This window comes from Oryx dammah, unplaced genomic scaffold (assembly GCF_014754425.2).
Source record: "Oryx dammah isolate SB20612 unplaced genomic scaffold, SCBI_Odam_1.1 HiC_scaffold_12, whole genome shotgun sequence".
NCBI lineage: Eukaryota > Metazoa > Chordata > Mammalia > Artiodactyla > Bovidae > Oryx > Oryx dammah.
In genome coordinates this window covers 47,669,766-47,691,787 of record NW_024070196.1, presented here as the reverse complement: position 1 = coordinate 47,691,787, position 22,022 = coordinate 47,669,766, and the positions used below count along the sequence as shown (strand labels likewise).

The window sequence follows — 22,022 nt, the reverse complement described above, 5'->3', positions numbered from 1 at the left end:
GTCACTCTGGGACCACCAGAGGAGCCTCTTCTGGTTCCCATGGAGGGCACCCGCGGATGCCCCGGTGCTGGTCCCATGGGAGGGACCTCGCGGACCACCCCCCACCTCCCACCTTCCCGGGCACGCGCCCCACTCGCTGCCCCGCACGCCCCAGAGCCCCGGCGCCGGAACCGGCGAGCGCGGGCGCGGCCTGCGGAGCGGCGGGCGGACTGACTCAGCCCGGCCGCCCGCCGCCCGGGTCCGCGTCCCCGCCCCCGCCCCGGGCCCGGCCTCAGCGGGCGGTGGATGGCCGGGCGGCGGCGGCGGCATGCGGCTCCTATTCCTGGCGGTGCTTCGGCGGCACACGGGCAACGCAGTCACCGCCCAGCGCGTCCGGTAGGTGCGGCGGCGCCCGGGGCCTCGGCGAGGGCACCGGGAGGGGACGGGGAAGGGGTCGGCCTGGCTTCCCCGACCGAACCGCTCGCCCAAACGGACCCGCCGGCGGGCGCGGGGCCCGGGGAGCGCGGGGCTGCGAGGCGCGCGCTGGCTCTGCTCAGGCGCGGGGGCCCGGGCCCTAGCCGGGCGCTCGGATTCTAATGAGCCCCCCGGGGCCGCTCGGCGGGGGATCCCAGTGATACCCGGCATCAGGGTGGCCCCGCGAGGCAGCGCGGCGGAGGCTTCTCGGCGCTCTCCGCGCGCATCTCGCCGGGGCCGCCTTCAAAGATGCCCCCTGTTGAGTGTGAGTGCCTTAGATTTGGGGAGACAGCAACGAAACCCCAAGTCGGGGCTTCCGGACGCCGCATTTCAGTGGGGACGCTAGAGAAAGAATAAAAGCATATGGGCCCATGTATACAGTGATACCTATAGACCCGTATAGGCACAGGCCAGGGGCCGCGTATGCGCGTGTGCTGTTTCAGGCAGGATGCTCAAGGAGGCCTCCCTGTTGGAGTGACATCTGCGCAGAATCCTGGGTGCCAGGAGCGTTCCTTGAAGTCGGGCGGCCTGGCGGGCTGTGGGGGGAGGGCGAGTGGCTAACCAGGATTTCCAGGCAGAAGGGCGCAGCAAAAGTACAAACCAGTGTTCCTGCATCCTGCCATCCTAAGTACCTTCCCTTGGACTTCCCTGGTGGTCTTGTGGTTAAGAATCCACCCTGCGATGCTGAGGACGGAGGTTCGATCCCTGGTGGGGAAACTAAGATTCCACAAGCGCTGTCACATGGTCAACATACCCACCTCTCCCACCCACACACTAAGAAACAAACTAGTCTTCTCTCTTCCTTACCTACCCCTCTCCCTGCCTGGTTATCTTCTTAACATTTATCTTTTAATGCAGTTGCAGTTTTCTTGTTTTCTAAATTTACCCCTCTACTTTTTCTCTTCTCCCTGCTGGAAGGTAAAAGTCCTCAGGGCAAGGAGGGAACTGATTAGTGCCTGAAGCTCAGTTCAGTTCAGTTCAGTCATTTAGTCATGTCTGACTCTTTGGAACCCCATGGACTGCAACACACAAGGCTTCCCTGTCCATCACCAACTCCCAGTCGGTGATGCTATCCAACCGTCTCATCCTCTGTCGTCCCCTTCTCCTCCTTCCTTCAATCTTTCCCAGCATCAAGGTCTTTTCCAACGAGTTGGCTCTTCACATCAGGTGGCCAAAGTATTGGAGCTTCAGCATCAGTCCTTCCAGTGACTATTCAGGACTGATATACTTTAGAATGGACTGGTTTGATCTCCTTGATGAAGTTTCATAGCAGCCTTTTTTTTTTTTTTTTTTTTAAGGCAGAGTGACTTGCTTCATATAATTTCTTAATTGACTTCCCCTCTGTGAACCTGCTTCCTCATCATGAGAATGAGTGTTGGGGCCTCACTTACCACTTCCTGTCCCTGCTTTCTCCTTCGAATATGTTAGTTCTCCTGAAGTGCATCAGTGAGAATGGCCCACCAGATACATCAGTGTTCTGAAGTTTACGGTTTTTCCGACTAGAATTTTCACCATACAGGTTTAAGATAGTGACACTGCCGTCACTCGTTTGGAAGGCAGCTGTGCTTGCCACTATTTTTATTTTTTTTCCCATGCTGTGCCACATATGGGATCTTACTTCCCCGATTAGGGATTGAACCTGTGCCCCCTGCAGTGAAAGTTTGGAGTCTTAACCCCTGGACCACTGCAGAAGTCCCAGTCATCACTCATTTGGACACAAGTAGCCAGGAGGCACACAGTGGTCTTCAACCTCATGGAGCACATTCCATGAGGGGAAGAGAGATTTGGGGATATTAACCAGAAATAAAGGAGGTGATTGAGACTGTGGGTTCAGAGAAGGGCTCTCTCAGGAGATGACATTCAAATAAAGACCGCAGTGACAGAAGGAGGCAGTCTCTTGGGGATCTGGAAGGGTGGATGGTCCCAAGATAAGGTAATAGCTCAACACAGGTCTTGGGAACAGAATAGGCTCTTGAGAAACAAAGAAAGCCATACTCCCTGGACTGTAGTGAGGAAAGGAGGTCAGAGAGAGTGGCCAGCCCAGCAGAGCCTATGCCCATGTTTTATGCTTTGGAAACTAGAGAAAGCATCCATTATTTAACACTCCACTCCTTAATGCTAGCCACACATGTGTGCAGGCTAAGTCACTTCAGTCACGACCAACTCTTTGCAGCCCCATGGACTGTAGCCGACCAGGCTCCTCTGTCCATGGGATTCTCCAGGCGAGGATACTGAAGTGTGTAGCCATGCCCTCCTCCAGGGGATCTTCCCGACCCAGGGATCAACCCGTGTCTCTTATGTCTCCTGCATTGGCAGGCGGGTTATTTACCACTAGCAGCACCTGGGAAGCCCCTCAAGGGGCACACATCAAGCCAAATTGCCCAAAGGCCCTCACCCACCAAAGGGCTTCCAAGGGCACCAGACAGGCACTGCCACAGACATTTAGCAAGGGTGCAGGGCCCTTAAGTTACTGTGTTCTTTTTTTTTTCCTGGTTGTACAGGATGCAAAATATTGTTCTCTGCTTTGGTCTGTCTCTCTCATCAGATCCAGGCTTTGGCCTCCCCTTCACTCACTCAGGAAGATTGCTGGGGATGGGAGTAGAAAAGGGGAAAAGCAGAAGTTGCTGGAAGATATCTTTTGTCTTGTGAAAGCCTGGGTTTCTTGAGGAAATGATGCTGTGTATCCTGAAAGGGAGGGGAAGGTTTCCTTGGCAACAAACTTCCCTGGGAGCCAATTACCGGAAAGCAGTGAGAGCCAGAGGTTCAGACTTTCTCTGAGGGAGACTCCCGTGATCCTCCAATGACCCTGGGCCCTGGGGAAGGGAGCCCCCCAAATGAATAAGATTGGGGTTCCGAACCATAAGTCTACCTGGGCAGGCTGAGTTAGATAAGACTGGGCTTACAAAAAGGAGAAATGGGTCCGCTCTTGCACACTCAAGCTTGTAGTTGCAGATGAACACCCGATATATAAACAGCAATGCTGACTTGCTATGGGCACAGCCACACGGGACAGGACAATATACAGGGCACTCTGGGAAGCTATCCTGGGCTAGACTTAGGCTGGTTCAGATCTCCTGCCCTCACTTGCCAGCTTCCCTGTTTAAGATCTCTAAGAACTAGGTCAAGTTACATAATCACGGCTCAAACCTGCCACATAGGCTTGTTATTAGGGTCAAATGTGAGTGTTTTGAAACAGGGTTGGTACTTAGTACACACTCAGTAAACATGGGCTGGTCATGAGAGTATGTACCTAAGTTGACAAAGCAGGGAAGGGTCAGTGTGAAGGGGCTGGTGTCTCGGGTTGAGGGGCAAGCAGGTGGGATGTTGGTAAAAGTGTATCCCTTCTGAACCAAACTGTGCAAACCAAGCAGTATAGAATATTCTAGGTCAGTGATTTTTTTTTTTTTTTTTTTGGCTGCATCTTGAGCAATGCAGGATCTTAGTTCCCTGACCAGAGACTGAACTGATGATCCCTGCAGTGGTTAAGCTTGGAGTCTTAACCACTGGACTGCCAGGGAAGTCCCATAGGTCAGTGCTTCTTGATGGGAGCAGAGGCCAAGAAAATGTGTGAAGGAGGAGGGAGTGATTTTGCCCCCAGAGAACATGGAACAGTACCTAGAGGCATCTTTGGTTGTCACAGCTCCTGGCATCCTGTGAGTAGAGGCCAGGGATGTAGGCTTCAGTTATTCATTTATTTTTGGCTGTGCTGTGTCTTCATTCCTTCGAGGGCTTCTACTCTTTGGTTACAGTGTACCGGCTTCTCATTGCTGAGTTTTCTGATGTTGTGGAGCAGGGGCTTTAGGGTATGTGGGCTTCAGTTGTTGCAGCTCATGGGCTCTAGAGCACAGGCTAGTAGTTGTTCAAGGGTTAGATACCCCACGGCATGTGGAATCTTCCCAGACCAGGGCTCGAACCCATGTCCCCTGCATTGGCAGGCGGATTCTTATACACTGGACCACCAGGGAAGTCCTGTTTGCAGAACTTTAAATACCCTAATCAAGGCCCACTCTCTGGGATTGTCTCCTAAGCCCTATGAATGTTAGAAACCTGCATCAGAGGTTTGTTCACCAGCATGTAGCGTATCATAAAGAATAGAACTGTTTAGGGTACGTGGTTTGCTACACGGTTGTGGGGGCCTTTGTGTGGAGGAGAATCAGGGACCCCTGCCCACCCAGCAGCCCTGCTGTCTGCATCTCCCTTTGGTCAGTGTCCCCACTGTGTCACCTGGCTCAGCTGGAAGCCAGGTCCAGCAAGGGGATCCATGTTTCCCTCCTCTCACTTCTAATTCCCTGAGGCTGTCCACAATTTCCAGAAGAACCCCAAAATCCTGAGGATCATCTGAGCCAGGCGAATGGGTTCAGGTCAGTTCCTCACAGTAGAGGTGGAAATTTAAATTGCACAAGTGAAAAAAAAAGTCATACCATTCTCTTTGGGACAAAGTAACGGGAGATCAGTGTCAAAGGACACCTCCTGTTAGGCTAAAATCAATAGCAGGGTCAAGTAGTAGGTCAGAGATCCTCCACCTCTAAACTCAAAGGTATTTACTCTCTGGCCATTTCCAGGGAAGGGTGCTGACCCCTGCTCTAGATCAGACCATCAGAGACTTGATAGATTACTGCGTCCCATACCTAGAGTTTTGTCTGCAGTGTTGTAGCCACGCGTTCTGGGGAACAAACTCACTCAGAAGGACAATGCAGATAGTGGAGTGCAGTTTTTTACACCGGTGGGCCCAAGGCAGTTTACTACTCCTCTTAGCCAAGGACCCCGACCAGTTTTTGTGAAAACTTTATATATCCTAAGTGTACTTGCTCAAACCCACCTCCCCAAATTCCTTGAAACTAGTCTGGACAAGGTAAAAGAGAGATATGATCAAAGTTAACCTATGATTCATGTGTCACAAGACTAGGTAAACAGTGGACATTTATCAATAGGCCTGCGGTCACATCCCGATAAACATAATGGAATTTATCACTTTGTTCTGTTACAGAGATAATTAGCATATTCTTTTAGGCAACGGAGAGTCCATGTACAAGTCCTGAGGCTCTTTTATCTGAGGGGGTCTGCTTTCCCATTGGTATGCCATTTCTAAAGACACCGGGCACAAAGTTCAGAGTCCACTGGGAGGGTGACCATGCACGTAGCCTAATGTTGGCAGCCTGGCCTAAGATGGGGTCCAGCTCCGTCTGTTTCCTCCTTCAGTGTGGCTAAAGATTTAAGGATGTCAACGACAAATTGGCACTTGCCAAGAGTGCTGCCAGCAACGGAACAAGGGCATTTGCCATCTGCCTCTGTGGAGATTGAACCCTGTGCTGCTTTAGCTCTTGACCTTCAACACCCCCTGAGGGAGTTCAGGGGGGAGTGAGGCACTGTGTGCTCCAGGAAATCTGGTGGGACAGGTCTTTAGATAGTTGGATATTTTCAGGAACAGATTTTATGATGCCAATCCTTTTTGTTTGTTTCGTTTAGTTGCCCGGTTGTATCTGACTCTTTGCAACCCCATGGACTGTGGCACGCCAGGTCTCTCTGTCCCTCACCATCTCCCTAAGTTTGCCCAAGTTCATGCCCATTGCATTGGTAATACCAGCCAGCCATCTCATCCTCTGATGCCCTCTTCTCTTTCTTCTCTCAATCTTTTCAAGCATCAGGGACTTATAATGAGTCAGCTGTTCCCATCAGCTGACCAAAATACTGGAGTTTCAGCTTCAGCATCAGTCCCTCCAATGAGTATTTGGGGTTGATTTTCTTTAGGATTGACTGGTTTGATCTCCTTGCTGTCCAAGGGACTCTCAGGAATCTTCTCCAGCACCACAATTTGAAGGCATCAATTCTTTGGCACTCTGCCTTTTTTACAGTCCCACGCTCACAACCGTAAGTGACCATTGGGAAGAGTATAGCCTTGACTATATGGACCTTTGTCAGCAGAGTATTGTCTCTGCTTTTCAGCACACTGTCTAGGTTTGTAATAGCTTTCCTGCCAGGAAGCAAATGTCTTCTGATTTCATGGCTGCAGTCGCCATCTGCAGTGATTTTAGAGCCCAAGAAGAGGAAATATGTCACTACTTCCACCTTTTCCCCTTCTATTTGTCATGAAGTAATCGGGCCGGATGCCATGATCTTAGTTTTTTTTTAATATTTAGTTTTAAGCCGGCCCTTTACTCTCGTCCTTCACTCTCATCAAGAGGCTCTTTAGTTCCTCTTCTCTTTCTGCCATTAAAGTGGTATCAGATGCATATCTGAGGTTGTTGATGTTTCTCCCGCCTCTCTTGATTTCAGCTTGTAACTCACCCAGCCCGGCATTTCTCATGATGTACTCAGCACATAGGTTAAACAAACAGAGTGACAGCCCTATCATACTTCTTTCTCAATCATGCACCAATCAGTAGTCCCATACTGAGTTCTGACTGTTGCTTCTTGACCCTCATATAGGTTTCTCAGGAGACAGGTAAGATGGTTTGGTATTCCCATCTCTTTAAGAGCTTTCCACAGTTTGTTATGATTCACACAGTCAAAGGCTTTGGTGTATTCAATGAAACAGAGGTAGATGTCTTTCTGGAATTCCTTTGCTTTCTCTATAATCCAGCAAATGTTGGCAATTTGATCTCCGGTTCCTCTTCAGATCCTCATATGACTAGCAGAAAGCCTTCTGTAAAATGAATGCTTATTGGTATTGAGCTCCACCTTCACCAAAACCTTATGTTAATCTTTCCCCACTGCCTCTTTGGAGTAGTCTCTCAGAGCTATCTGAGGTGTTGCCTCTTGGGCTGCAGTCCTCATTTTGCCCCAAATAAAACTTAACTCGCAACTCTCAAACTGTGCATCTTTTTAGTAGAAAAGAAAATGCATGAAAAGAGATGGAAAAGAAGGAACTTCCCTGGCAATCCAGTGGTCAGGGCTCGGCACTTTCACTGCTGAGGGCCCTGGTTCAATTCCTGGTTGGGGAATTAAGATCCCACAAGCTACCTATTTTGGCCAAGGGAAAAAAAAAAGAAGAACAAGAGATGGAAAACAAGAAAGGTGGTAAAAGATTGAGGCTTGCTGGGTCCACAGTTCTGGGACTTCTCTGGGGGTTCAGTAGTTTAGACTCTACACTTGTAATGCAGAGGGCATAGGTTCGATTTAATTTTTAATTTTTTGATGGGGCCAAAAAATTAAAAACAAAAAACCAGAATCACACGGCCGAGTAGGAAGTTCTAAAAGTTAGTGCTTGGACTAACTTTTGGAGTTAGGGCTCTGACACCAGACTGAATGCAGTGTCCCTGCGTTGAGAGAGCCAGACTTTGTACAGGAGTGTGTGGCTGTGTGTTCTCTTTTTCCTCCATCTGAAACACAGTGTGAAGTGATTTTATTTGATGGGAAGTAGTTTAGATAACAGAAGCAAACAGAAGACTTTGTGGAAATGCACTGGAGGGGAAAAAAAAAGGAGGAAAGCAAATATCATCACATCTAGTATAGCCCTGACCCTACTGCCCAGGGACCCTCTGCTGGTATAGGTCTGAATTCTGCTGTAACCACCTGCTGGGGGTTTGGCTCTGCAGAAGAGCTCAGAGATACTGTTCTATGTACCCCTTGACATGGAACCAGGACCCTGTCCCAAGGCTGCAGTATTGTTTCTTGACTGTTCTTCCCTTTTCTCCGCAACCCCTCCCTTCTTCGATGAACAACTGTTTGAACCTGCACTTTGGAACTCAGGGCAGGTCACCGAGGCTGTATGAAGCCTATTTCTTGTAAAGGTTTCCACACCCAGCAGCCTCCCAGGGTCCTGCCCTGTTTCAGAAACTGCAGGTGTACATTAAGTCAGTGGGAAGAGGCTCTTTTATCTTTTCCCCTGATAAAATCATTGTTGCTTATTGTTTTCATTCAGCAAATATTTATTATTGAGCATCTCCAGGGCCACAGCACTGGGAAGGCTCTGGAACAGAGGAAGACAGGTGAGCCCTGCAGAAGCCAGCAGCTGCTCAGCCAAAGAATTTTTAGCACATCAGCTCAATGCTATGCCCTGTCATTTGAAAGAAGGTTTCAGCATTCTAGCACGAATGTACAATTGCACAGATTCTTTAATTACAATATGATCAATGCTAGGAAGACCTGCCAGGTGGTAAGAGTGTGTTCCACCTGCCAGTGCAGGAGACACAGAGATGTGGGTTTGATCCCTGGGTTGGAAAGATCCCCTGGAGTAGGAAATGGCAACCTGATCCATTATTCTTGCCTGGAACATTCCACGGGCAGAGGAGCCTGGCAGGCTACAGTCCATGGGGTTACAAAGAGTTGGATGTGACTGAGTGCGCTCACATACACACACACACACACACACACACATACACACACACAAGAGTGTGTTCAAAGGACAGACTTATTTCTAGAGGGTCTGGGAGGCTCCCCAGAGAAATAGCTTTTCCTTTCTCATGCAGTTTTTTTAATTGAGATATAATTCACATGCCATAAAATTCACCCTTTTAAAGCATCCAATTCAGTGGTTTTTAGTATATTCATAAAGTCACACAACCATCACCACTATCTCATTTCAGAACATTTTTAGCCATCTCAAAGGCACCCCAGACCCATTAGCTGTCGTCCCCCCCTCCACCCCCCAGTGCATCTCCCCAAGCTCCAGGCAGCCAATAATCTTTCTGTCCCCATGGATTTGCCTCTTCTGGACATCTCATATAAATGAAATCAAACTCTATATGGTCCTTTCTGAAGACTCTGCAGAATGCATCAGTACTTAATTCTTTTACAGTGGAATAATATATTCCATTTATGGACATATCACATTTTGCTTGTCCATCCATCAGCTGAAGGACATTTGAGTTGTTTGTACTTACTGGCTACTGTGAATAGGGCTGCTGTGAATGTTTGCATATGAGAAAAAACTTTATTTATTTATTTTTTATTATTTATTTACTTTGGCCACACTGCACAGCACGTGGAATCTTAGTTCCTCAACCAGGGATGGAACCCATGTCCCATGCATTGAAAGTATGGAACCTTAATCACTGGGTCACCGGAAAAATCCCAAGAGAAATAACTTTTTAAGCTGGAGCTTAAAACCTGTGGGTTAAATGGGTGAAGAGGGAGAAAGGTTGGGAACAGCATTTCTGGCCAAGGGACCCGCCTGTGGGGATGCCCTGAGACAGGAAGCAGCTGTGGAGTTGAGAAGTGAAGGTTTCTGAAGAGTTAGCAAGAGAGGGCAGCTGCCAGGTGAAGGTTCTGGATTGAATGCTAGCAAGATTTCGGAGTGAGGGACTGAGGTGGCTGACATAGGAACAAAGGGAGAGTACAGGCTTGAAAACGACTTGGAAGGACCTGGGATGATGTAGCAGAGGAGAGAGATGATGTCAGAGATGTGAAAAATTGCATATTTCCTGCCATATCAGTAGACAAGGACGTCACAGTCATTGGCAATTGCAGCCGCCACTGATGGTGAGCTGGTGAGCCCTGAGGAAACTCAGGAAGGAAAGAATACCTGCCATCTATTAATAGCAGACATCAGACTGCAGCCTGAGGAATCTCAGGATGTGAGAACTCAGGATACTGGCCCCAGATAGCTGAGGTGCATACCAAAGGAATGATTTCAGCAAGCCCAGACTCTTGCATCATCCCAATACATAGAAAAGTCCTCAATTCCTTAACCTGAGATATCTGGTTTTCTTTTTGTTGTTGTTGCTGTAATTTTCCTTTTTTAAAACTTTTTATTTTGTATTGGGGTATAGCTGATTAACAAGCAATGTTGTGATAGTTTCAGGTGAATAGTGAAGGGACTCAGCCATATGTATCCATGTATCTATTCTCCCCTAAACTCCCTTCTCATCCAGGCTGCCACATAACATTGAGCAGGTTCCCTGTGCTATACAGTAGGTCCTTGTTGACTATTCATTTACAATATAACAGTGTGTATAAGTCAATCTCAAACTTTGAAACTATCCTTTCCCTTCATCCATCCTCTTGGCAACCTGTAAGTTTGTTCTCTGTGTCTGTGAGCAGGACTCTTGGTTTATCACTAAATTATCCTTTCTTATTTTATTTTCTATTTTGGGGAGTTTGTTTTTCTTTTAAAAATTTTTCCTTATTACTTTTTTGTTTTGAGCAATTGATGGTTGCTTCTATTCTGTTTCTATGTTCCCTCCCTTCCGTAATTAGTAACTGCTTGAGTCTGTTCTTTGGAACTCAGAGAAGGTCTAGGAAACTAAAGCCTTTTTCTACAAACAAGAAATAGGGGACAGGGAGGGGCTTTGTGACCCTCTGAGGTCAGAGTACTGTTGCTGTGGAAGGGATGAAGGGCCTTGGGGAAAGATCTCCTCTGTGATTAGAGACCCTGATGGTTTATAAGAAGCTAGACAGGATTTTAGATCAAGAATAAGAAAGGCTCTAATCCGCTGGTCTATAATAGTAGCAGAGATTTGCAGCCTCATGTCACTGAAAACCCAACCCTAATCGCCTAGACAAGGAAAGGAATTTAGCTGCTTAGCCTATAAAAAGTCTGAAGGTAGGGCAGACTGCAGGCATGATATTGCTTTTAAGATGGTGTGGATGGGAGTCAGTTGCTCTCTGCGTCTTGGATCCACTTCTCATGCTTGTCAGGTTTTCTTTGCTGGCACCTCTCAACTCTATCTATTCAGTTCAAGCCCAACAGGAAACAGAACTCTCCCTGGTGGCTCAGACAGTAAAGCGTCTGTCTGCAATGCAGGAGACCTGGGTTCGATCCCTGGGTTGGGAAGATCCCCTGGAGAAGGACATGGCAACGCACTCTAGTATTCTTGCCTGGATAATCCCATGGAAGGTGGAGCCTGGTAGGCTACCATCCATGGGATCTGCAAAGAGTCGGACACAACTGAGCTACTTCACTTTCACTTTCACTTTCACTTTCAGCAAGAAACACAAGTCTGAGTCCCTGAAAGTGCAGTCCCAAGTCTCAAAGTGCCTGCCCCGGGCTGGTTGTATGCATAGGTGGAGTGCTCTGATTGGATCCTGGAGTTGAGTGCTTCACACTGAAGTGAGGGATGCAGATGTTCAAGGAAGAGAGGAAGTGGAAATGAATGTTATTGAAGTGTCGAAAAAAAGATGTGCAACGTGAGAGTTGCGAGCTAAGTTTTATTTGGGGTAAAATGAGGGCTGCATCCTGGGAGACAGTACCTCTGATAGCTCTGAGAGACTGCTCCAAAGAGGCAAGGGGAAGAAGGAAGGTCAATAGGGGAGTCCAGTGCAATTGAGCGCTTACTTTACACAAGGTTTTCTGCTAGTCATGAGAAGCTGATGTTACTATGAAGGGATTTAGTGCTTTCCTAGATATGAAGAGATACAAAGTTTGTGATCATGAAATCAGTTCCTGGAAATATCTAACTATCTAAAGACCTGTCCCACCAGATTCCCTGGAACACAGAGTGTCTCCTTCCACCCTGGATTCCCTCAGCTGGTATTGAAGATCAGTAGCTGCTGCAGCACAGGGTTCAATCTTGCAGAAGCAGATGGCAGACGCCCTTGTTCTTGTTTGGTGGTGGTGGTGGTGGTTTAGTCGCTAAGTCGTGTCCGACTCTTGCACTCCTGTAGACTGTAGCCTGTCAGGCTCCTCTGTCCATGGGATTCTCCAGGCAAGAATACTGGAATGGGTTGCTATTTCCTTCTCCAGGGGATCTTCCTGACCCAGGAATCGAACCTGGGTCTCCTGCATTGCAGGCAGATGATTTACCAACTGAGCTATATAGAAACTGGCAAATGCTCTTGGCAAGTGCCAATTTGTAGTTGACAGAGGTGACACATTTCAGAGTGAAAGCTTTATTGATACTTATCAGTAAAGGAAAGAGGAAAAGCAGACCTCTGAACTTTTGAAGTTTTAGTTCAGTTCAGTTGAGTCACTCAGTTGTGTCTGACTCTGCGACCCCATGGACTGCAGCAAGCTAGACTTCTCTGCCCATCACCACCCCCCAGAGCTTGCTCCAACTCATGTCCATCGAGTTAGTGATGCCATCCAACCATCTCATCTTTTGTCTTCTCTTCTCTTCCTGCCTTGAATCTTTTCCAGCATCAGGGTCTTTTCCAATGAGTCAGTTCTTCACATCAGATAGCCAAAGTATTAGAGTTTCAGCTTCCAATGAATATTCAGGACTGATTCCCTTTAGGATTGACTGGTTTGATCTCGTAGTCCAAGGGACTCTCAAGAGTCTTCTCCAACACCACAGTTCAAAAGCATCAATTTTTGAAGGTTTAAGGGAAAAATAAATGTTGTAGGTATCTCTTGACTTCCTACTTTTGCATTCTAATCCCCTATGATACAAAGGACATCTTTTTTTGGTATTAATTCTAGAAGGTCTTGTAGGTCTTCATGGAACCGATCAACTTCAGCTTTTTCAGCATTTGTGGTTGGGGCATTGACTTGGATTACTGTGTTGTTGAATGGTTTTTTTAGAAATGAACAGAGATTGTCCTGTCATTTTTGAGACTGCACCCAAGTAATCTGCATTTTGGACTCTTTTGTTGACTAAGGGCTACTCCATTTCTTCTAAGGGATTCTTGCCCACAATAGTAGACATAATGGTCATCTGGATCAAATTTGCCCATTTCTATCCATTTTAGTTCACTGATCCTTAAAATGTTGATGTTCACTCTTGCATCTCCTGCTTGATCATGTCCAGTTTACCTTGATTCATGGACCTGACATTCCAGGTTCCTATGCAGTATTGCTCTTTATAGCACCAGACTTTACTTTCATCACCAGACACATCCACAACTGAGTGTCATTTCCACTTTGGCCCAACCACTTCACTCTTTTTGGAGCTATTCATGATTGCCCTCCACTCTTCCCCAGTAGCATATTGGACACCTTCCAAACTGGGGGGCTCATCTTCTGGTGTCATATCCTTTTGCTTTTTCATACTGTCCATGGGGTTCTCTTGGTAAGAATACTGGAGCGATTTGCTATTCCCTCATCCAGTGGACCACGTTTTGTCAGAACTCTTCACTGTGACCCATCCACCTTGGGTGGCCCTGCATGGCATGGCTCACAGCTTCATTGTTATGCAACCCCTTTCTCCATGACAAGGCAGTGATCCATGAAGGGGGTCTAGAGCTGAAGAGGATGTAATCCCATGTGTTTGGACATAAAGGGAGACGTGTGTCATTTAAAACATTCTAGTAGTCACTTTAAACAAAGCAGAAACAGATCAAATTCATTTTAATAATACAGTCTTATGAACTCAGTATATCCAAATATCATTTCAACATGTCATCAATACAAAAATTATGATTGAGCTGTATTTATTTATCTGGTTGCACCAAGTCTTAGTTGTGGCATGCAAGATCTTTAGCTGTGGCATGCGAACTCTTAGTTGTAGCATGTGGGATCTAGTTCTGTGGCCAGGGATCGAACCCAGGCCCCCTGCAGTGGGAGTGCAGTCTGGACCACCAGAAAAGTCCCCGTACATATATTTTACACTCAGCACATCTTTTTTCAACTTGCCACGTTTCCAGTGCTCAGTTGGCTTTATTATTAGACAAAGTAGGACTCACCCTGCAGATGGGACCTGTCTCTTCCATTTGGCGTAGGACTCCTCACTTCTTGTTGTCTCCCCTTCCCCCCAAGTTCATTTACTTCATCAGTCTGAGCTCAGCAGTCTTTTGGGTTCAGGAGATCTGATCTAGATGCTTTACCTGTTTTGTGACTGTATGTTTGCATTCTTTTAAAAAGAGTGACTTCCTAACAGTAATCTCTTGAGTACAAGAATCCACTAGAATCACATTAAAAAGTAGATTCACTTTACAGTTTGCAGAACTCACCAAAGGAGATAATATGCAAGGTAACACCATGTCCCACAAATGTGCTGTTATTATCTCACTGCATTTATGGAGAGGCAAGAGGGGCAGTGTTCTCTCCAGTTTATTTTCCTGAGCTAGGTAGGGCTCACGGGTTCATGTGGGCATTGCCTTGACAGGTCTTCATCTTGCTGAGCTTCATCATGGTTTCAAGATGAGCATGCTTTCTCTTAACTTATCTGAACTTCCTTTCTTAAAAAAGTTTTTATTTACTTAATTATTTTTGGCTGCATTGGGTCTTTGTTGCTGCACATGGGCTTTCTCTAATTGCAGTGAGCAGGGGCTATTCTTCATGGCGGTGCACAGGCTTCTCATTGTGGTGGCCTCTCCTGTTGCAGAGCTAGAGGTCTAGGGTGCAGGCTCAGTCGTTGTGGCTTGTGGGCTCAGTAGTTGTGGCACATGGGTTTAGTTGTGCCAAGGCATGTGGGATCTTCCTGGACCAGGGATTGAACCCATGTCCCCTGCATTGGCAGGTAGACTGTCAACCACTGGATCACCTGGGAAGTCCCATGTCTCAAAACTTCTTGAAATATTATCAGAGTGTGACATCTTACACTTCAACACAGGTGACTTCACCCCACCAGTGACGTGACATTCTTTCCCCCCAGGTGAACCATAGTTGAGCCAGGTTGACATCATGGGACATTAATGTCAACATTAGGTTGACATTAGGTGCAATGTTCTATGAGACTCAATGGGCCCAGGCAGCTGCTCACACTTAAAGGCCCACAAGGTGAGATGGCCTTAAGGAATATTAGATTCCTGTTTCCTATCTCAGGATCAGGCAGGGGCTCGTGGCTATGGAATGGAATGCAGTTCGTGTTGCCTGCCCTGTATCAGTTTTTCTTGCTTTTTATTTTTTTTTAATGGAGACATCATAGTTTATCAAAATCCACATAGGATAAACACACAAATGATTAAGCTGTTTGTGCACTCAGTTAAATAGGATAACTTTCAGCCAGGTGGAAGCAGGTAGAGTCCTACTGAATCTTTGAATCTTGAGTCAGGGATGTGCAAGGAGGTTCAGTCAATTTCTAGAACATGCTCAAAGTCTCTTAATTTGTTGGAGATGTCTTTGTTCTCAAAAAAAGCCTTTGTTAAGCCAACTAAGCCAGAGTTCCTGGGACATAACAGGTGCTTGGGGAATTTATTAGTTGAATCAAGTTATCACTCATGATAAGTGAAAAGGGAAAGTTGCTCAGTCATGTCTGGCTCTTTGCAACCCCATGGACTGTATAGTCCATGGAATTCTCCAGGCCAGAATACTGGAGTGGGTAGCTGTTTCCTTCTCCAGGGGATCTTCCCAACCCAGGGATCGAACCCAGGTCTCCCACATTACAGGTGGATTCTTTACCAGCTGAGCCACCAGGGAAGCCTAAGAATAATGGAGTGGGTATCCTATCCCTTCTCCAGTGGATCTTCCTGACCCAGGAATTGAACCAGGGTCTCCTGCATTGCAGGCAGATTCTTTACCTGCTGGGCTACTGGGGAAACCCAGTGATGCTGAAAGGTGAGCCTCTGTGCACTGGTGCCAAATCTATTGCAGAAAGGGGAATCCCTTCCAGGGCCTGAGAGTGGGCTCTTGTCTAACACATGACAATGAATTGTTGGAGGAAATACACATGCTGACAAAGCAAGAGACTTTATTGGGAAGGGGACTTGGATGGAGAGCAGTAGGATAAGAGAACCCAAGGAAACTGCTCTGCCACGTGATTCGCAGTCTGAGTTTTATGATAATGAGGTGAGTTTCCAGGTTGTCTCTGGCCAAGAATTCTGACTCAGCGTCCTTCCCGGTGGCGGTTGCATGGCTCAGCCAAGATAGATTCCAGTGAGAAGGATTCTGGGAGGTTGGTAGGACCTAGGTACTGGCGTCTCCTCTTTCCTTTTGACTTTTCCTGAATTCTTCTGGTTGATGCTAACTTGTTAGTTCTACATTCCTTTCGAGGACCTCCTGTTTAACACAACTCATGCAAGTGGTTACTATGGTGCCTGGCCAGGGCAGATGGTTTCAGTCAGCGGTTCCCCTAACAAATCAAATCTCAGAGACAGAGTTTTGGGTGAAGTAGAAAAGAATAGCTTTATTGCTTTCCCAGGCAAAGGGGAGCCCTTGAAACTGTGTGTCCCAACCCTGAAGAATTTGGTGACGATTTTTATAGCAATGGTCCAAGGATAGTGTTGCCGATAGGATTAGGGTGTGTGCATGGCCTGTACTCAGCTAATCTCAAACTTTGACCAGAAGCAAACAGTTGCTTCTTGGCTGTTCCTCTCTTGCCTCTTAACCCCTTCCTTCTCTGATTAGCAACTGTTTGTATCTGCCATTTGGAACTCAGTGGAGATCATGGAGATTGAACAGAAAGGTTCCTGTGCCCTGGAGCCCCACGGGGTCCTGCTTAGTTTCAGAAGGAACAAGGGCAAAACAATTTAAAAGTGTTATTTCCTTAAGATCTTACGGAAAAGCCAGAAAGAACTTTTTGGCCAGCCTGATACAAATCAGCAGGAAACAAGGCTCAAGTCTTGGTCCATAGAGAATTAAGATTAAAAAAAAAAAGACTATTTTTAAATATTTATGAGATCATAAAGCTAGTGTTGAAATGCCATTTGAAAATGTGTTTAATAGACAAAGAACAAGGCATTGTCTGTACCCCGTCACCCAATCCAATGTGCCCTGCCCTATAGACTCTGCATCAGCCAGAAATCTCTCAGGTATAAATTTTCTAAGTAGAATTCAAACTGTTTCCTTTCCATTTCCCAACACCTTTGTTTTTGGCTTCTCATTTTAGAGTTTTAAAGATGGAATAGCAGTCATTTCACAGTTATGCTCTGAAGTTCGTTGTGTCCTTATTTTTGCATGATGTGTATTAGGCTGAAGTGAGCAGATAACTAGACAGCCTGCAGGCTTCTTTCCTGGTTCTGCTTAATAGTTGCCATCATCATTTCCAAAGGAGTTGAGGGGGTTAGGTGGTGGTGGTCGGGGGGTGGGGATGAGGGGCAGTGACCGTGGTCAATCAGCGTTAACAGCAGAAATGATAAGATAAAGATACTCAATACGTTGTAAGAGCAGGAGCCAACTCAAGTCTCCAGGCCTTAGTTTTTCTTTCTTGACAAGGTGATAGCTGCAGCCTTGTGCATTTAATTTACAACACAAATGAGAAAACAGAGAGAGAAAAAATTTATCCTTCACGTAGTTGTATCGGTGATGATTCTCACCATATTTCCCAGAGTGGAGGCGGGCTTGAAGATTTGAATCTAATGTATCTTCTGAAGACCTGAGTTCTCCTGAGGCTCCCACTGTGTAAGGAAGTTGGTCATTTTATGATCATTTGGATTGAATGTTCTAGATCCTTGTTCTTCTATGTTTACTCTTATTATTTTATACAATATTGCCCCAAGTGCCACCCAGCTAACTCCTCTGATGTTCAGCTGAAGAATAACCATCTTTATTGTCTCTGGAATTAGGGGGGAAATAGCTGTGTTAGGTTTGAACTTTGTACTCCAGTACCTTCTGGATGATTTAAGAACTTTTCAAGAGTAATTCTAAGTGTCCTTGATTGCCACCAACGTGCTGATTTTGTGTTTTTCTGTTTGTTCTTTTTTGATTTTGTTTTTGGAGTATAGTTGATTTACAGTGTTGTGTTCATTTCAGGTGTACAGCAAAGTGATTCAGTCATAGCTATATATTCTTTTTTCAGATTCTTTTCCCTTACAGATTATTACAAGATATTGAGTATAGAGTCCCCTATTCATTTCTGTAATAGGAGCTCTAAGTATGATGTGACTTGCTCATATGACTGCAGCCCAGAGGGATGGTGGTAGCGATAGGCTTGGAGCACAATGGAAATAGTGAGGGGACAGCTGCTTTAGGAGCAGAGGCTGTCAAATTTCACTGACAGGAGCTGGTGTTGGGGAATGCTGGGGCCATGTCAGGGGGCTCAGAAGGCATGATGCATTGGACATCCTCCAGATGGAAGGGCAGGACTGGAGCTAAGGAGAGTGGGATGCACTTGGCCTTGCAGGGGAAGAGGGATATGAAGGGCACTGTGTGCTAGGCTAGGGCGCTTGGACTTGGTCCCAGAGACACATCCAGCCATCACTGCTTGCTTTATTCAGTAAGCAAGACAGACGTATGCACCATTCTCACAGAGTTGACAATTGAGCTGGCTACTCTTAGCCATTTGAGGGTTTTAATCAAGGGAGAGGCCAAGTTGGATTGGCTGTACATTCACATGCTCACACACACACACCTCAAGCAATTACAATAAGTTCCACTTATGAACATTGCAGATTTAAAAAAATGCAGAATGTGCATTCACATGTCTAACCATATAAGTTAGTCCTGTGTCCTTGCCACATGTCATACATTGTCACACGTGTGCATTGTCTACAAGTTGGTTATGCTTCTGTGTACTTTACTGTGCAGTACTGTATAGAGGCTGGGGAAGGAAATGGCAACCCACTCCAGTATTCTTGCCTGGAGAATCCCATGGAGGGTGGGCTACAGTCCACGGGGTCGCAGAGAGTCGGACATGACTGAGCGACTTCACTTCACTTTTTCACTGTATAGAGGACAGTGGTGCAGTATCTTTATTTCAAGGCCAGGATATCTGGAAGCAAGCACAAAAGCAGCAGTCATACAACTGTTACTGCTGTACTTTTCAAGGTTCTGTACTGTAGGGTTAAAAATGTTTTCTTTATTTTTTTGTGTTTGTTTCCTTTTTATGTATTATTTGTGTGAAAATTATAAAGCTATTACAGTACAGTAATATATAGCTGATAGTATTAGCTGGGTACTCAGGCTAACTTTGTTGGACTTACCAATAAACTGGACTTACGAATGTCCTCTCAGAATGGAACTCATATGTGTGTTAGGGACTTACTATATTAAAAATCATATATGCACCTGATCAAAGTATCTAGCCATGCAAAAGGGTCTAGCCATGCAAAAAAACTCTGGTCCCTGGTTCTCTTTAGATAGAATCATTGTTACCTATTTCTTCTAAATCTTTCTACAGATATTCTATGCACACATGCTATATATACACAGGGTTCTTCACTTTGCTCTCTTTTCATTAACAGTGTGTATTGAGTTCATTCTAAATAACGTCACAGTGATCTGCATTTTCTTCATAGAATCAGGGCTTGATGGCCTCATATGCACTGTAGTATAACTGGTCCGCTCCTGTTGCACACTGAGGACGGCTTAAGTTTTTTTTGCTACCTCAGTGATTACTCTTGGATGCATGTGTTGCACTCATACCCTAGTGTGCTTTTAGAATCAATTCTGAGGAGGGAAGTTATTTGATCACAGAGTTTGTGCATTTTAAATCTACTAGTGGTTACTACTTTGCCCACAGAAGAGCTTCTGCCTGTTTCCCCAGTATCAGTTCAGTTCAGTCGCTCAGTCGTGTCCGACTCTCTGCGACCCCATGAATCGCAGCACGCCAAGCCTCCCTGTCCTTCACCAGCTCCTGGAGTTCACTTAGACTCACGTCCATCAAGTCAGTGATGCCATCCAGCCATCTCATCCTCTGTCGTCCCCTTCTCCTCCTGTCCCCAATCCCTCCCAGCATCAGAGTCTTTTCCAATGAGTCAGCTCTTCGCATGAGGTGGCCAAAGTACTGGAGTATCAGCTTCAGCATCATTCCCTCCAAAGAAATCCCAGGGCTGATCTTCAGAATGGACTGGTTGGATCTCCTGGCAGTCCAAGGGACTCTCAAGAGTCTTCTCGAACACCACAGTTCAAAAGCATCAATTCTTTGGCGCTCAGCCTTCTTCACAGTCCAACTCTCACATCCCTACATGACCACTGGAAAAACCATAGCCTTGACTAGACGGACCTTTGTTGGCAAAGTAATGTCTCTGCTTTTGAATATGCTATTTAGGTTGGTCATAACTTTCCTTCCAAGGAGTAAGCATCTTTTAATTTCATGGCTGCAGTCACCATCTGCAGTGATTTTTGGAGCCCCCCAAAATAAAGTCTGACACTGTTTCCACTGTTTCCCCATCTATTTGCCATGAAGTGAGGGGACCAGATGCCATGATCTTAGTTTTCTGAATGTTGAGCTTTAAGCCAACTTTTTCAATCTCCTCTTTCACTTTCATCAGGAGGCCTTTTAGTTCCTCTTCACTTTCTGCCATAAGGGTGGTGGCATATCTGAGGTTATTGATATTTCTCCTGGCAATCTTGATTCCAGCTTGTGCTTCATCCAGCCCAGCATTTCTCATGATGTACTCTTCATAGAAGTTAAATAAGCAGGGTGACAATATACAGCCTTGACATACTCCTTTTCCTATTTGGAACCAGTCTGTTGTTCCATGTCCAGTTCTAACTGTTGCTTCCTGACCTGCATATAGGTTTCTCAGGAGACAGGTCAGGTGGTCTGGTATTCCCATCTCTTTCAGAATTTTCCACAGTTTCTTGTGATCCACACACTCAAAGGCTTTGGCATAGTCAATAAAGCAGAAATAGATGTTTTTCCCCAGTATAGTAGTGTTTATTTCTTGAAGCCTATGGCAGACTTTCCAAATAGTGTACATTGAAAAGATGGTCACATTAAAAAGTTGATCACCATTTCGTGTATGGAAAAGCCCAATTGTATTATGAGGGGTATGGACTGTAATTTTATACTGATCTCTATTTGGGTTTACTGAACTTCCCTGGTGGCATAGATGATAAAGAATCAGCCTGCAATGCAGGGGACCTGGATTTGATCCCTGGGTCGGGAAGATCCCCTGGAGAATGGAATGGCAACCCAATCTAGTATTCTTGCCTTGAGAATCCAGGGACAGAGGAGCCTGGGCTACAGTCCATGGGGTCACAAAGAGTCAGACACAACTGAAACGACTAATATTTACTCTTTCTTTCCTGCTACCCTTGGTCCCAGCCCTGGTCCCAGTCCCAGTTCTGGTATTTGAGGCTGATGGATGAATGTTTTTAGGTGGATTGCTTCTAGAGGACAATTCAGAAGATATGTATTATTAACTTTTGGTTTAATGAATCTTTTGATTGATTTAAAGTTTTGACCACAGCAGCAACCTGTTCCATTTTAATTTTTTGTTTTCCTATCTTTTCTCTCTGTTTATTTGTTTGATATAGGGACCATCTAGAAGCTGCAGGTCATGTGTGTATTCTGAAAGATGCCTTTGACTTTGAAAGTCCATCTGAAATCTCAAGCTTCATCAAGGCAGAGAACTTGGAGGCAGCTGTGGCTCTGCATTTGTATAGAGGAGGCAGACTTTTGCAAGGTAAGCCCCTCTCTTCAGAGTGAAACGCTAGGGGCCACGAAAACCACCAGTGCCTATAACGTCAACTTGAAACATAGATGAAACAGTTTATCCCATTTATCCGGCTCCAAAATGGAAGGAACACAATCATCTTTTCGGTTTGTTTTTAACAGAGTGATTTTCTAAAATGATGTAACTACGCCAGTTGAGATTGGATGTATATTGAAGCTGTTTTTTACTACATTAAGAGTCTTATTGTGAATGTTTCTAATGTGTTTTTCTTCACTCAAAATTGAATGTTCAAAAGTTAAAAATGGGACTCTTTCACAAAATGTAGACGTGAGCACATAGAGAGTTTATTCAATTGATTTATTAATGAGGGAACTACTAAGGTGCTAAAGCTAGTTTAAAGAGCATTTGGGGAACTGAGACTTGAATAGGTAATTTAGTAAAGAATATTAGGATAAGGACTTCCCTGGTGGTCCAGTCGTTAATGGAGGGGACATAGGTTCAATCCCTGGTATGGGAATATCCCACACACCTCG

The 22,022-nt window shown here is 45.8% G+C and overlaps 1 protein-coding gene across 1 annotated transcript in view; it reads left to right on the top strand.

Annotated features, from left to right (window-relative positions):
* Nucleotides 1-299: 299 nt before the first annotated feature.
* GLT1D1 (glycosyltransferase 1 domain containing 1) overlaps nucleotides 300-22,022 on the top strand; it is a 126,028-nt gene continuing 104,305 nt past the window's right edge. Inside the window, exons 1-2 of the mRNA XM_040250584.1 lie at nucleotides 300-375; nucleotides 21,350-21,498. Coding sequence (XP_040106518.1) covers nucleotides 308-375; nucleotides 21,350-21,498 — 217 coding nt within the window. The 5' untranslated portion in view covers nucleotides 300-307. The remainder of the gene's footprint in view (nucleotides 376-21,349; nucleotides 21,499-22,022) is intronic.